The 15,311-nt window shown below is 39.1% G+C and overlaps 1 protein-coding gene across 1 annotated transcript; it reads right to left on the bottom strand.

Moving 5' to 3' along the window:
- Window positions 1-7,174: 7,174 nt before the first annotated feature.
- Window positions 7,175-13,023, bottom strand: Fam216b (family with sequence similarity 216, member B). The gene is made up of 4 exons (XM_013010751.1): window positions 12,925-13,023; window positions 9,586-9,706; window positions 7,852-8,029; window positions 7,175-7,352 (listed from the first exon to the last, which is right to left on the bottom strand). Exons 1-4 carry the CDS (start codon window positions 13,021-13,023, stop codon window positions 7,175-7,177), a joined length of 576 nt encoding a protein of 191 aa, XP_012866205.1.
- Window positions 13,024-15,311: the final 2,288 nt, after the last annotated feature.

The raw sequence follows: 15,311 nt of genomic DNA, 5'->3' as shown, positions 1-15,311 counted from the left end.
ATTTGTGTGCCACCCAACATGTCTACTTATAAGTTATCTTAATTAAGAGGAAGTATTGTAGAAAGGTGTAGGACTCATATTTCTGATCAGGTTATGTGTGTGAAAATCATGTGATACTGAGTTCTGATCAAAGATTTGTGGATCTATACGGCCACAAAAGCTGGGTCAGAGCAGAAGAATTTGTAGATGACTCCCCTGAATTTGTTAGGTCTTTCTTTTGTTTCTCATTGGGCTGGTCCTACAAAGCATTCACCAAGTAGAGCACACACCCAAAGCAGAGCCAGCACTTTACACTCAGACTCCCTAACAGGGTAAACAACAATGACAAAGCAAAGCATTTAACTCTATTCCAAAAGAAAATCTTCCCAGCTTGCCATTGGACCTGCCTGCGTGACAGAATTTAGTAAATGTCTGAGAATGAGCTAGAAGAAAATCTATGAAACTGGCCTAACTGATGTTATGACACTCAATCCTTTTGCTATGGGTGTAAGTCAGTAAAATATAATTCTGGAGAAAAGCTCCTATTTATGTTTTCTTCTTCTCTGACACCAACTGTTTTTATGGACCTGCTGTAGGCATGTTCATAAACATCATTTCCCATGATGCTGTCTGGCAAAGCATTTGTTGTGTAGACACAGCTGTGGACACGTGACATGATATTATTGCATCCAAAAGCAAAAGCAGTCAATTAACATCCTGATTTATTTATATCTCCTTTGTGTCTTCAGTTGAAAGTCTAATTGTAATTAACAGTTCTATTAATGTGATTTATCACAATAAACAGCATGACTTTTGTTCTATGATTAATCTTTTCCTCCAAATAAAAATTTCCCCAATATCTCAGTTCTGCACTAGCTTTCCTGTCCTTTCCACCCCCTAGGAACTTTGCTAGGGTGATAATTTCTACAGGGACTTAATTTTTTTGAAGACAGTGTGCATCTTAAATCATGTATTTTATCGTTTGCTAAGGACTGACTATAATCATCCCTCACATTTACTGAAATTAGCATGTTTTAAACCATTAGTCAAAAAAAGAAGCTTTTTTTTAAAAAAAAAAAAAAGCCTTCCTGCTGTTCTTTGTGGATGAAACAGTAGACACTTGGTTAAGAGATTTTCATCTGACTTTAATTTCCTAGCTTTAGTGTATTCGTAACAGCTGTACATGGAATGGTTTGTCTTAAGTGAAAGCATATCTACAGTGGCATAGTTATATCCAGTCTTTAAAATGGATCATTTCATTTCACACACACTGCAGAATCTTGAATTTCACCTTTACTCAGCTCTATTTCTGTACTAGAGCTGATCCTGTTGCTCAAGATTTCTACACCAATGGATTGGATATATGAATTTGTCTCAGTAATTGTTCGTAAGTACATATTTTATAACAAGTACTAATAGAGTAATAAAATATATTGCAATAACAATATGCTCTGCCCGATAGAATTTTATCCTGAGATTCCCATGAATACATTCCTCTGGAATCAGCTTTTGAAAGCTCCTTTCAATGTGGCGGAAGGGAAATCGCCGTGCAAGTGAACAGAGAACCTGGGATTAAGTAGACATTTCTAAGAAAACTGAGGAGAAAGAAAATAAAATACAGAAAACGGAATAGATGCGGACTGAGGACGTTTGACACTCACTGCTCTGTCTTACCCATATTCATCCCAGCACAGCCATCCGCCCTAGAGTCCTGCTCCTCTAGAATAAAGCAGCTGTCCGAGGCTCATCAGCAGACTCCTAGTTGGCAACGCACATGGCCTCATCTTACTCGTCATCTCTACTCATGAGTATTAATTAGCCTTTCTTTTTTCTGATTTTCCTCTTTTCTTGACATTTGGTGAGCCTGGCTTTCTTGCTGACTCCCCAAAATCTCCAGCTGTTTCAGGGCTCAGGCAGCACTTCTGGCCGATTCCCCAAGCTCCTGTCCCTGGTAATTTTTTCCTCTCATCTCTATTTTTCTTCTCTGATGTTCTTCCTTCCTTTCATCTCTTTAGCATCCCTACAGCCCACCACCTTGGCTTCCTTTTTTCCCACCTAAGCCTACATGCTTCAAACAGTTCCTCTGAAGTATGAAAGTTTGCCTCTGATCTTTGCTTTCTTCCATAAATATACAATTGTGACACATAATATCATAGCTTATTATATTTAAAGAAATAAACTATTTTACAGTAATAGTTTTAAATTTAATTTAAATTTTTAAAGGAGAAAATATCTTCCTTCAGAGGCTTCATGCTCAGAAGGTACTATAGATTTTTTAGGCCCATGACAGGACAAACATATGGCAGTTGGGCATAGACAGACAAAAGCTGATCACCCCATAGCAGCCAGGAAGCAGAGAGAAAGGCAGGAGGGGGTCAGGGACAAGATATGCTTTTCAAGGGCTTGCCTCCAGCATGACTTTTATTTTTATAGAAAGCTAGAGTTCTGAAATGTCACCGACTTTCAGTGGTATCTTTTAAGTTATTTTGATTGGTCCTTCTGGACTCATTGCTTTTACAGTGGAAAGTTTCTCCTGGACTTTCTATTTATAAACAGGTACTCAGGTGCCCTCAGGTCTATGATGCTCTTTGAGCATGAAGAAGATGCTCATCAACTCACATCATGCAGCATCTGAGTGTCTGGCCCCATTAAAGTTTGGTAATTGCTTCTATTCCTGAGCTAAAGCTGTAGATTCCCACAGCTACGAAAAAGTCCTTTTCTGACACAACCCAGTCAGTTGTGTGACCTGCACAACATGATAGTTCTGATATAGAAACCAGTAAGTGACAATCTCTACAGGCAGACCAGGGATTCCTTTCCAAAACTGAGATTGATTACATTTCAGGTACCTGACTGTAATGTAGCGGGGGAAAGAAGAGTCAATGGGGCTAATATAATGGCTTCCTCTATAAGTACCAATGTAATTAGCAGCTCATTTCATTTGCAAAGGTGCAGGAACTCCTGGATGTGTTCCTATGATCTGCATCACTAACAGGGGTTGATAGTAAAAAAAAAACTGGACAGAATTCACTTTGGTGGAATTGTAATGCATATTTAGTAATGCCAACAATATGGAAAATAGTCATTTTAGTATATACGGATACTACATTAGAACCTACCTTGGCTTTTTCATCAGTAATAAGCAATCTGTTCACATGGGATGTTAAAGCTTATTAAGCAGATACTTTCCCTACACTCCCTGCCCCTAAAAACCTGTTGTTGTCATGCAATTCTTTTCTCTAAATTTTTCCCACCTATATCAGACAGATATTTTAGTTTTAAAATATCACAACTGAAATCACTCCTTAGATTCAAAAGGCTATTTATTGCAATAAGCTTGAGCATACCCTGGGATGCTATTTCTCATATTTTGATTAACTGGCTTGAAGAGAAACCCAGCAATTTGCATTTTTAAAGTGCCCTCAATGAGTCTGGCATATGGATTGCATTCTGCTAAATAGTACTCTAAATATAGAGATCATCCAAGAATCAGGTGTGATTGTCTTGGGCTTATCTGATTCCAATTTTCTCCAACAGTGTTTTGGGGGATTGGAACACAAATAGCCAAGTTTCTAGAGAGAATCATTTATTGAGGGCCAATTGCCTGCTAGGACAGGCTTAGGCAGGCTGTCTCAGCAAGGAGCCCTGATTCGGTGAGCAGAAGTCAATGTAAGTGCACTAGATATGTATAAGTGCCGATGGCAGAGCCAGAACCAGGGTAAGGTGAATGAGGAGTCAAGTGGGATTCACTCTTACAGTTGTATAGAAACAAGTCATTCTTCCAATGTTGCATCTCTGGGCATACTACTCCTTTCACTCTAGTCCTGACTTTGGTTCCCAATAAGCCCACTGCCCAGTACTCTCACACCCTTATAATGTACTATCCTTGTGTGGATTGGACCCAGTGACACCCACAACTGTAATGGATTAGGTTATGAAAGGCTGTGACTTCATTCTTACATGTATACTTTTGTTCTTTAACTCTGAGCTGCTCTATTGTGGAACCAATGTGGCAAAACACAGGGCATCCCATAGCCAGTAAAGAACAGAGGCTCTGAATCTACCAGATCCCAAGGAAATGAATTTGTCACGCTGGGAGAGCTCGGTAGTGGTTCCCTGGGTAGATTGTCAGACGGCATCTTGACTGCAGCCTTGTGTGTAACACTGAGCCAGATGTCCCACCCCATCTATGTTCAACTCTTGACACCCCAAACTATGAAATAGTGAATATTGGTATTTTAAACAATTACACTTGAGAGTCACATTATGCAGCAACAGATAACTAATACCTTCCTTGCCAGTAAGATTTTGATGGTAGAGGGAGATTTGTTGTTGAACCTGAAGCATAATGTAAATAAAAACACATGAAAAGGGAATGAGAACACGCCGAATCTGTACCACAGTCCTGCTCCAGGACTGAGCTTGTATTTCCCTCCTCATCTAAAAGTGAGATGAGCAGTTGCCTTGTTAGGGAAACTGCTAAAGCTTGATGTTTCTTCTATTAAATCTACCATATTATCACCATCACTACCAAGTGTCTATTCTGAGTCTCTTCCCTGACACTTACTAGGGTTCCTAATTTAAAGATAAGAGATAACCGTAACTACTAGGAGCAGAGTTTCCCACAAAATCAAATATTTCTCTGCCTAACAGCAATAGACACTAATACAAGAATAAAAATGTTTTACATTGCAAGGAAATAGAAACACCAGAGTTCTTTTACATTGTTAGTGGGAGTGCAAAATTGTGCAGCTACTCTGGACAACATGATGGCAATATTTCATGCATTTACATGTAACTTAAATGTCTCATAAAATTCAATAATTGTACTTCTAGGTATCTGTCCAAGGACATTTAATATTCAATAGACTTACATTCAAGTATACCTAGTGTTTTTATTCCTATTAATACCTAACCAGAAACAACTCAAATATTCATCAGGCAGAAAATGATAAACCAAATTATGGTTCACACACACACACACACACACACACAATGGAATGCTATTCAGTAACAAAAGGAATAAATAACTAATATATGTAATATGATAAGTTTTAACAACCTTGTACTAGGTGATAGAAGCCAGAGGCAATATATCCTTGCTTGGATGCTGGTGGATCATAACTGTAATTCTAGCTGAAATCTAGAGAATCATGACTCAAGGCTATGATCCTTCTGGGCAAAAAGTCTGTGGGATTCCATCTCCCAAATAACCAGCATAAAGCAGGGCTGGATGTGTGGCTCTAGAGTTAATATAAGACGCTGAGTTCAAACTTCAATGCTGCCAATAATGGGTGTATATTTAAATTCTAGTCACATATAGTTCTTCAAAAGGTCAAAACAATAGTAATAAGAGCAGATCTGTGATTATTGTGAATCTGAGTTTGGAGGAGGAATTTGACCACACATGATATGATTTGAGGGAAATGTGAATGTTCTATATCACAGTTGTGGGAAGTAGATAAATATGTGAATGCATTTGTCAAGATATGTTGAATTTTAATTGAGAGTATTTGTTACATATAAATTATATAAAGATGAGCTGGAGATGTAGGTCTGTGATAGAACCCTGGTTTAGCAGGCAAAAGACTCTGGGATCAATCCACAGTATTGCAAGATAATAAAAACCTCTGATATCTCCTTCCCCATAGTATGTAAAGATAATCCTGCTGTATATCACCTCTAAAACAACAATAAAATAAATTAGAAAAAAATCTCTGGGCCATTTATTTAAAAGAACAATGGATCCTTAAACATATTTGGTTAGTGGGCATGCATTCAAAGTAGAATCATTACAGACCACAAAATGCACAATTAGAATTCCACCTAAATATAAAGGAAAATGATAGGATGGAATTCCTCACAGCCAGCTCAAATCTCAGCAGTATGCCAAAGGGGACAGCTTTTGGCTATAGGTCACTATCGAAGGGAGGATGCGTCCCCCGTAGATAGTTTCACATAGAAATAGCCACCGAGGCATATACCACCATTCCCAACTCTCAGTTAAGAAGGGGGTCTATTCTAGTAAGCTTTTCTGCCAGGGCTGGCTTCAAATGTGATCCTTCAAGTCTTAGCCACCTCAGTAACTGAGATTACAGCCATGAGCCACCAGCATACCTGGATTTGTTTGTATGTTTGTTGAAACAGGGTTTCAGTTCATAGCACAAATTGGCTTGAATCTAAAGATCCTTCTGCCTCAGCTTCCCAAGTGCTAGGATTACAGGTAGGTTCTACTATGCCTTTCAGAGACTTTAAATTTTGTTAGCATTCACTCACATTGTGAAAACAAGCAATATAGTTTCCAATAGGGCAATGTAGTAGATGTGCCTAAAAGTTTCAAGTTCTGGTTTTTCCACCATTTAATTGTTTTCCTCAATTCAAATGAGCATTTGCTCCTAGCACCACAAGTCACCATGTATCTCATAAGTTTCAGGGTCTTTGCAGAGGACTAGTATCTTCTCAAAAAAGAGAGCCCACAGGAGGGGCTTCCTGCAATACTTTAGATCTATTCAATCCATTTGTTCTTGTGTGTGCCTCAGACATTCATCTGGCCATCAGCATGTAAAATCCTCTATTGGAAATAAGATGCTTCTGAAAGTTTTGGTGCAGGGTTGTAGTTCAGAATCCTAAGTGGTCTTGTTGGTATTCTGCATCCCTAGCCATGGCTTACACAGCAAGTATCTATGCCCATCAAAACACAAAAGTATAAGAAAAAAAGTGGGAGTCAGCAGTTCAGAGGGCTAACAAGCCCACGGTACAAACAGTGGGAAGGTTAGTGTAGGCTTTCAGGACTCCCTCAAATCTCTGTCTCATAAAAGGCTTCCCCTTTAGCTCACCCTCATTTTATTTGATGTTTTTCTTCTTTTAAATCTATGAACAATTCCCCGCTAAGAACTATAAAGCTATTTAGAATATCTGAGTAAGCCCTAGGATTTGCCAGGGTCAAGAAGCTTCTCTAGGACTACATGCATGACCCTCTAGAGGTCTGTGTCAGTTTCCCAGACTTCCCAACACACTGTGGGGCCAGCCATTTGTCCTTCCTAAAGAAAAGTCAGGTAGGATCTCAGAACACATCTTTTCTACACTTCACCTGATTCACTATACCTCATGGTCTGCTCATTTGCATAGTCATGTGTGCCTTGCTGAAAATCTTCAAAGCCACCACAAGGTTAGACTTGAGATCAATTCTTTGAGGCTATTTCTTGCTCTGCTGAGAGTCTGGTTGCTTGGGAAAGATGTCTACATGAATTTTGTGTGAAGGCCAAGTGTTCATCTTCTTGGCAGTCAGACTGGTAAGTGTAAGTTTCTGGAGAATACTAAGTGACTGGGACAGACTAGAACCTGAATCTTTGGGACCAAGCTGATCACTATGGCTTGTAGGGAACAAAGAGAAGAAGGAGAGACATGTACCATGATGATGTTGCAGAAACTCCATGATTCATTTTAATTCAAATTAGGTTTATGTATTTTCAGTCTAGGCACTGGGTTGCCAGTTGATATGGAGTAGAGGGCCTGGCACCCTCTCGTCACTTCTCTTTTGTCCTGTTCTTAGGATTTCCCTGGGAGGTTCAAATACAGAGGAAGTTTTCCCTTTGAAAACTTTGAAAGTCATTTTATTTCACAGATGATATGTGGGAAAGCTTCGTCTCTGCTCTATAGCTTTGTAAACCTTACAACTTGTTCTCACTGGTAAAATTTATGTGAATGAAAGATTATTTCTAGGCCTAAGGTTTGTATTAGTAGTTACTCTTTTATTCATTGTCATTCAGGAAATATAAGCGTAAGCACCCGCTGAATACTAAAGATGCCAGGATACACAGACAAACTGCCATGTGCAGGGGCTGTACAATCTTGGCTCTGGATACTCAGCACCGTGCACTGTGGGCCCTGGGACCAACTGCAGACTTGGGTCTTGCTGACAGACATTTTCTTGTCATGGCTGAAGACTTCTGGGAAACGGTCCATTGCTTTGCTACCTTGGCTGAGGCTTTCTTGGTTGACTCTATAAGGAGAGTACCACAAGCCAAGGCTTCCTGCTGGGTGATATAGCCTGGGAAGGAGGGGAGAAAATAAGAGGAACTTGCACGTTGACAGTTTTAGAGAACTAAATAAAACATGTAATAATCAGGTATGTCCATGAGAGATCTTCTTTTGTAGTTAGGATGCCTATCTCTGAGGGTAAACTACTATAGTTTTCTTTTTTTGTATGTCTCATTCAATGAGTTAGTAAATATTTAGTCATTCATTGTTTAATAGGTCAGATCACTTGGGGGAAAGACTTGAGCAATGAGGAATTGTCACATGAGTAACTCGTCTTCGATATCAGAATGTTCTTCTGATAACAATGTTATTGATAACAGAGCACACTATAGTTTCTTTAAACCTTATTTTTTTTTTACATTTTATAACAGTGCATGCTGCAGTTTCTTTAAATCCAGGAAGAGAGGTATTTGATCCCTTTCAGTGTCTCTCAAAATGGCCTATATACAACCAAGTGGAGAATCACCTTGGTGAAGTGCTATGCTTTTCAAAAATTGAAATGTATTCTTCTGACTATTCCACAGACCTGTGGGATCAGAAACTCAGAGGATGAGTCTCAGACGCCTATACCTTATGGAGGTGACAGGTGGATTCATGTGCCCTAAATACTGAATGTGTCTGCTTTTAGATTTATTGGTTTCTATGCAATTTTGCTCTGAGAATAAAGCAATCCGATGGCAATGTTTCTCCAGCACTGCAGATAATCACGAGTACCTGCCAACTCCTGGCTCTGGATCAGGGCCGTACTGGTTGCACGATCCTAATCAAGATATTTTACTTATCCATGCTTCAGTTTTCCATCAGAATTAGGAGAAGGACATAACAGAGGGGCTGGCAACAGGAAACGTCTCTCACACAGAGAGACTGAATGATAGCTTTTAGTAGGTTGGTGCTTATGATATACGCAGGTCTTTCACAACCATGGTTTCACTTGTGTTCCATAAAATCTGAAAGAGCAGGGATATGTGGTTTTGGGAGACTCCAATTCTGGCTTGAAGTCCTCATTGGCACTGACTATCTGTTCAATCTTCGCTAAATTGCATTACCTACCCATAGTTGCATTTTTCACAACTATAAAGTGTGGAGAAAAATGAGGTATATCCTATCTATGGGACATAGCAAATGCCCCCAAAAGAAAAGTAACTATTATTTTAAGAAACCAGGCTTCCTAGTTTTCACAGACATCCAAGGACCAGTGCCATGGTGGAAGCCTAGGCTGGCTTTCTAAACTTAGTGGCATTGATAGTGATGTAGAAGAGGTCCTCCCAACTCAGATAGCTTTTAAAAAATACATTTTATAATACTGCATACTATTGTTTTTTAAGCCTTCTTAATTTAGCCAAATGTTGACTATATACACTGTTGTCTATATGTCTATATCTATGTATGTTGTCTATATGTTGTCTGAGATGATCATTTTTAAACTTGGCTAGCCAATCCTGCTGCTGAAACAGGTTGGCAAAAGCCGTTCTTCTTGAATTATTTATCTGGAAACTTGACTCCTGACTACAGCACACAAATCCCTTCCTGATGAGAGGCTGGTTCAGGTCAGGCAGGTAGACTCACCCAGCCGCTGCTGGTGTGCCAGGCTCTGAATATAGCGGCTCTGCAGGGCCTCCCACTGAGGCCTGGAGTCATAAATCCTCATGATGCTGTAAAAGTAGCACTGTTGTCCTCGGGTTAGGTCCTGTCAGAACAGAGCAGGTGAATGACTTTACAATGGTAAAAAAAAATAAGAGGGTCATGGTAGTGGGCTGAGGGAAATCCAAATAGTTCCAAGATTTAAGATTTTGTAGAGATGGTATGTTGAGAGATCTATATAGGTCTGAATTATGACAGCCTCAGAATGGGTCAGACCTTCAGTAGAAAGTTCCTAGAAGGGAAGGAAGATGAGTGACTAGATGGATAATGTGGTAAGTGGTTATCATCAACAGTAAGAAAGTATTATGAAAACGCAGGAGAACAAATTCCCTGTAGCAGTCCAGGTAAGCTTCTTTAATGAGATACCTACTGCATCAAAGTCTGCAGGGTGAGGAAGAGTCCCCGAGGGGCTGCAATACTGTTCTTCAAAGCATGAGCAATACCTAGGCATCTGTTAGAAATGTAAATTCTCAGGGCTGGAGACAGAGCTCAGGGAGAGAGTAATTGCCCAGTATACACAAGGCTCTGGGCAACCCCAGTAAAATAAATACCAAAAACTCTCAACTCAAGCCTTAACCTGCTCAATCAGAAACTGTGAGCCTTGGGTCCTACATTTTATTGTTTCATACCCTCAGTTGATTCTCAAACGTAGAGTCTAAAGTTTGTGATGCACTGGATTGGAAAAAAAAGTCAGCTAAAAATAAAGGAGACAAAATGCTCTTATGGGGCACAAAATATTTGGATATGTAGGGAACCAGGCTTTCCTTTTTCCTTAGTTCAAAAATAACATGGAATCTGAATTAAAGAGGTTGTTGAATTAGACAGGAAAAGCTCATGGAAACCTTTTTACTATGTTGAATTTAAAGTATAACTTATACAAGGAGCCATTAAAATTCTCTACTTAAGGCAGGGATTGTTGACAGAGATGGGTTTGATGCCCAGTCATCATTTGGAGGGATATTTGATTGTTCCAGTTGGAGTAAAGGAAAAGTGAAGGCTGCTGATCCTCACTGGTGGAGTCCAGTGGTCTCATCATCTGGCTATGCATAAGGCAGCTTCTGTTCCTTCTGCAAAAATGATTTAGCTGTCCCAGAGCCTGGATGCTATCTCTGAGTTTCTTTTGCTTAAGGCTAGCACTCTACCACTAGAGCTACCGCTCTATTTCTAGCTTCTTAGTAGCTTATTTTATTTAATTAATTTAATTAATTTATTTATTTATTTTGTTTGGTAATGGGGCTTGAACTCTGGGCTTGGGTGCTGTCCCTGTACTCTTCAGCTCAAGGTGAGTGCTCTACCGCTTGAACCACAGTGAGACTTCCGTTTTCTGGTGGTTATTGGAGATAAGAGTCTCACAGACTTTCCTGCCTGGGCTGGCTTTGAACCTCGATCCTCAGATCTCAGCCTCCTGAGTAGCTAGGATTACAGATCTGAGCCACCAGAACCTGGCAGTAGCTTATTTTAGATAAGTGTCTCACGAATGTTCCAGCCAAGGCTAGCTTTGAACTGTGATCCTCAGATCTTAGCCTCTTGAGGAGCTAAGATTACAGACATGAGCCACCAGCACCTGGCTCCAAATGCCATACTTTAAACTGGCCAGATTGTTACTTTAAAAAGGTCACACCAGCCTTGCTATATCTAGACAATGGACTTGAGAGATGGTGGACATTTGTGGGCAGATCATTCAGAGGGCCACTGTCACACAGGTAGAGAGGAAAATAGAAGAAAATATTTGATTTTCTTTTCCATTTTCTGTGTCAGTACTGGGGTTTGAACTCAGGTTCTTACACCCTCATTTGATGTCTTTGATCAAGGCTATTTACTATACCACTTCAGCCACATCTCTGCTTCTGGGTTTTTGGCTGCTTAATTGAAGATAAAAGTCTTATAGACTTCTCTGCCTGGCTTTATATCAGGATCCTCAGATTTCAGCCTCCTGAAGCTAATTATAAGCATGAGCCACCAATGCCTAACTGGGATAGGTTCCAATTGCTATTTTATATTTAATATATCTTGAATGATTACTATATAATAAGACAAGCCTTTTTCATATATTAGCTTTTAAGTTATAACATTCCTATGAGGTGAGCAATTTTTTGTGGTTATTTACAGATGAAAAACAGAATGACATCACCAGTCTAGTAAAATTAAGTTCAAAATTTCTCCTAAAGGAGAAATTTAAAGCAATGTCAGAACTATCAAAACTATTAGGTAGCTACCAAATATAAACTAAAGTTAAGATACTGTATAAGAGTAGGACAAGATGGCTTTTCCTATAAGATATTCTGTGTGGGACTAAAATCTATGAGACAGTTTTTTTGTTCATGTCATTTGTTTTTGAGGTCTAGACATTAAATTTGATATTGATATTTGATAAAAATTGATATTGAGCAAAAGTAATAAAGCCAAGTGTCTCAAAATTTGGGACATCAATGTAGCCTTACAATTTCTGAATTTGAAGAAGATAATGGATTCCCTTCCTGAATAACTAATTAAGCCTTTCAAATGAATGGGAACAGATAATAAGAAAATTACAAACCAATTTTAAGAGCAAAGTTCCAAAGTACAGTGAGAATTTACATTAGGCAAGATAAAACCTTAAAATTACAGCTTTATTTTATGAAGATACTTCTTTTCCTTAGCAAAACTCTTAAGTATCCTTAATGAGAAGTAGTAAGCAACATCTACCGTTCTTATTCTGTTGTCTATGCCTTCCTGGAAGGGGTAGAAGGAAAAGAAACTGAAGTGTTTACAAAGCTTATGAGTGCTATGACTAGCTTAGACAAAAAAAGCTTCAGCAAGAAAGTACAGTATTCCATCACAGGTAAGCCAATGAGCAACTGGAGGTGACAGTTGAGCAGAGCTGCTGTAATTAGATAGGTTTAGTATGCTAAGCTATTCTCTCTTTTGTGCCTTCAAATTACATTACTCATACAAGTTCCAGAATGTGAGAGAAAGAGACATTAGAAAAAGTCCTAAAGCATCAAGAGAAAGATAAATAAGGCTTTCTATTTGTGGATAAAGCACCCTACCTTGGGCTGGGAAGGTGACTCAGTGGTAGAGTGCTTGTCTTGCATGTATGAGGCCCTGGGTTTGATTCCTCAGCACCACATAAGCAGAAAAAGTCAGAAGTAGACTTGTGGCTCAAGTGGTAGAGCACTAGCCTTGAGCTGAAGAGCTGAGAGACAGTGCCCAGGCCCAGAGTTCAGGCCCCACAACCAACAAAAAAACAAAACAAAACAACAACAACAACAACAAACACCCTACCTTGAGCAAGGAAGTGTCAGCAACAGAGGTAGGGACTTGAATGCCAGGAATTTGTGGAACATTCTTCAGCTTCTTTTGTCTTTTCTTGTTTCCTCCCATTCTTCTTTCCCCTGTACCTTTCAGGAATAATAAAGCAGAGCATACATTCACATTGTGTTCACTCTGGGATAGACTTCGGAAAACAAAAGCAGAGCATACATTCACATTGTGTTCATTCTGGGATAGACTTCGGAAAACAAACAAGCAAATAAGTAAATAAAAGTTATTTGTTCCAAAGCAATGAACATTTTCTCATGTTTCCAAGTAATCAGATCTCACCAAATAGCCTATTTCTGCATTTTTCATGTTCTCCCCCCCTCTACAGAAGGAATAATTCACTGTGTTTATAATATGTGGCTTTTAGAGCCATGCCATTTCTACTACAGTTATGCCTTGATCATTTTAAATAACATTATTATCTGATTCTAAAAGTAACATACCATTTTGGAGGTTTGGGAAATACTTTTTCTAAAGATTTTGAGAAAAAAGTAAGATTACCCTTCCCTACCTATTGCTTGCATTTGATTGGTTTGCTTTAATTTAATTTGCCTTTTCTGAGTAACACGTTTGATTTTAGAAAAATGTGATCACAATATATATGTGTTGTGAACCTTCTTAGCTCATTAAATATATCTCAAAATAACTTTAGTAGCAATATGATATGTCCCCACATCTTTCTCTAGTTCTTGCACATATGATAAACTATTAAACTTGGTCATACTCTTTCCACTTGCCAGAGAAAGATACAAAATGAAGCAGTTTCTTCCAGGTAATTTAGGATTTAGAATCTTAGGTATATATAGTAATAATGAACAATTAACAATCTGGGAAGACTAGACATACTGAATTAGCATTTCCAAGCAAAAAGTAGAAACCAGAATAGTTGTTTGTTGTCCTTTGTCTTTCTCAGTAATACAAACTATAGAATAACAGAAAGAATCTGATGAATCAGATATAGTAACAAATGTTCTATGTTAGACTATACCAATATCCATACGGCAGCCTAATGAAGAATAGAAACTATAATAGATGTTGCTTAGATCTTAGAGCCAACAGACCTGAGTTTGTTTCCTTCTTATAGCCTGGGTCCTCTCATCTTCATGATGGTTGTCATGTCTACCTAGTGGTTTGTGTGGTTGCTGAGATCATGAGCATAGAATGATTTCCCCTTATGCCTGTTCCTTCTCTCCGTGGCCTCCCCTGGTAGTGCTCATACATGCATACACATGGATACCACACACACAAACAGTCTTACAAAGTATTTCATGGAGTGAAGATTCTGATCAGTTCTGAGATCACAGATTTAACATTCAAATCTTCTAGCTAGGAAATATCTTAGACAACACCAGTCAGCACCTCCTTGTGTATTGTTTCCAGGGCAGAGCCTTACAAATTAAACTGTACGTATTTTATTTAATACTGCTTTCCTTCAATGGGCCTCCAAAACCAACTGTTTAAGATATATACTTTTAATATTTAGTCTGACTGAAACCTATGCTCTACCCTGTACTCAAATCATCTCAATAACCCTCCTCCCATTTTCCAGATCTGTAGAGCAGAGACTAAATACTCTCCAAGGTTGGGGCGATTTTCTCTGTCCTCAAATAGCATGAGGAAATGACTGATGCTTTTATTTCTCAGTGATAGTTCACAAATGCTTTTCTTCGGCTATTGCTGACAACAAATTATGAGATAAATTTGGAACTGGAAGGTAATTTTTTTAAAGGAACTTACCTTTTACTGTGTCCCCCCTGTTTTAAAAGCTGGTGTTTATACTCAGTGCAGTTTCCTTGCAGGACCCTCAGTGGTCATAGAAATTCAGTCTGTTGATCAACAGATATCTAAGCAACATCCTGTGATGAGACAAAGGTCCAGGAAGCTTGGCTGTGTGCCCTTTCTTGCTGTGAAGGACTTCAATGCAGTTTAACCTGTTCTGCTGTCAGAATTTGTGTCTCCTTAAGGGTCAGTTTTATCAGGTATGTCTCCAATACTTGGGAGACTAATGCAGGGAGATAGGAAGTTCAATGCCAGTCTGTGCTACATAGTGAAACCATGTCTCTAGGCAAAAAAAAATCAACCTGTGGGCTGGGAAGGTGGCTCAGTGGTAGTGTGCTTGTCTCACATGCATGAGGCCCTGGGTTTGATTCCTCAGCACCACATAAGCATAAAAAGCTGGAAGTGGGGCTGAGGCTCAAGTGGTAGAGCGCTAGCCTTGAGCTGAAGAGCTGAGGGACAGCGCCCAGGCCCAGAGTTCAGGCCCCACGACCAACTAAAAAATACATAAATTAAACAAAAAACAAACTATAAACCTGAAGGAAAAAAGAGCACAGGCAGATGTTGAGCCCTAA

Source organism: Dipodomys ordii, unplaced genomic scaffold (genome assembly GCF_000151885.1).
Source record: "Dipodomys ordii isolate 6190 unplaced genomic scaffold, Dord_2.0 Scaffold1, whole genome shotgun sequence".
Taxonomy (NCBI): domain Eukaryota; kingdom Metazoa; phylum Chordata; class Mammalia; order Rodentia; family Heteromyidae; genus Dipodomys; species Dipodomys ordii.
The sequence above is the reverse complement of the archived record's forward strand: the minus strand, read 5'-3'. Positions and strand labels throughout refer to the sequence as shown.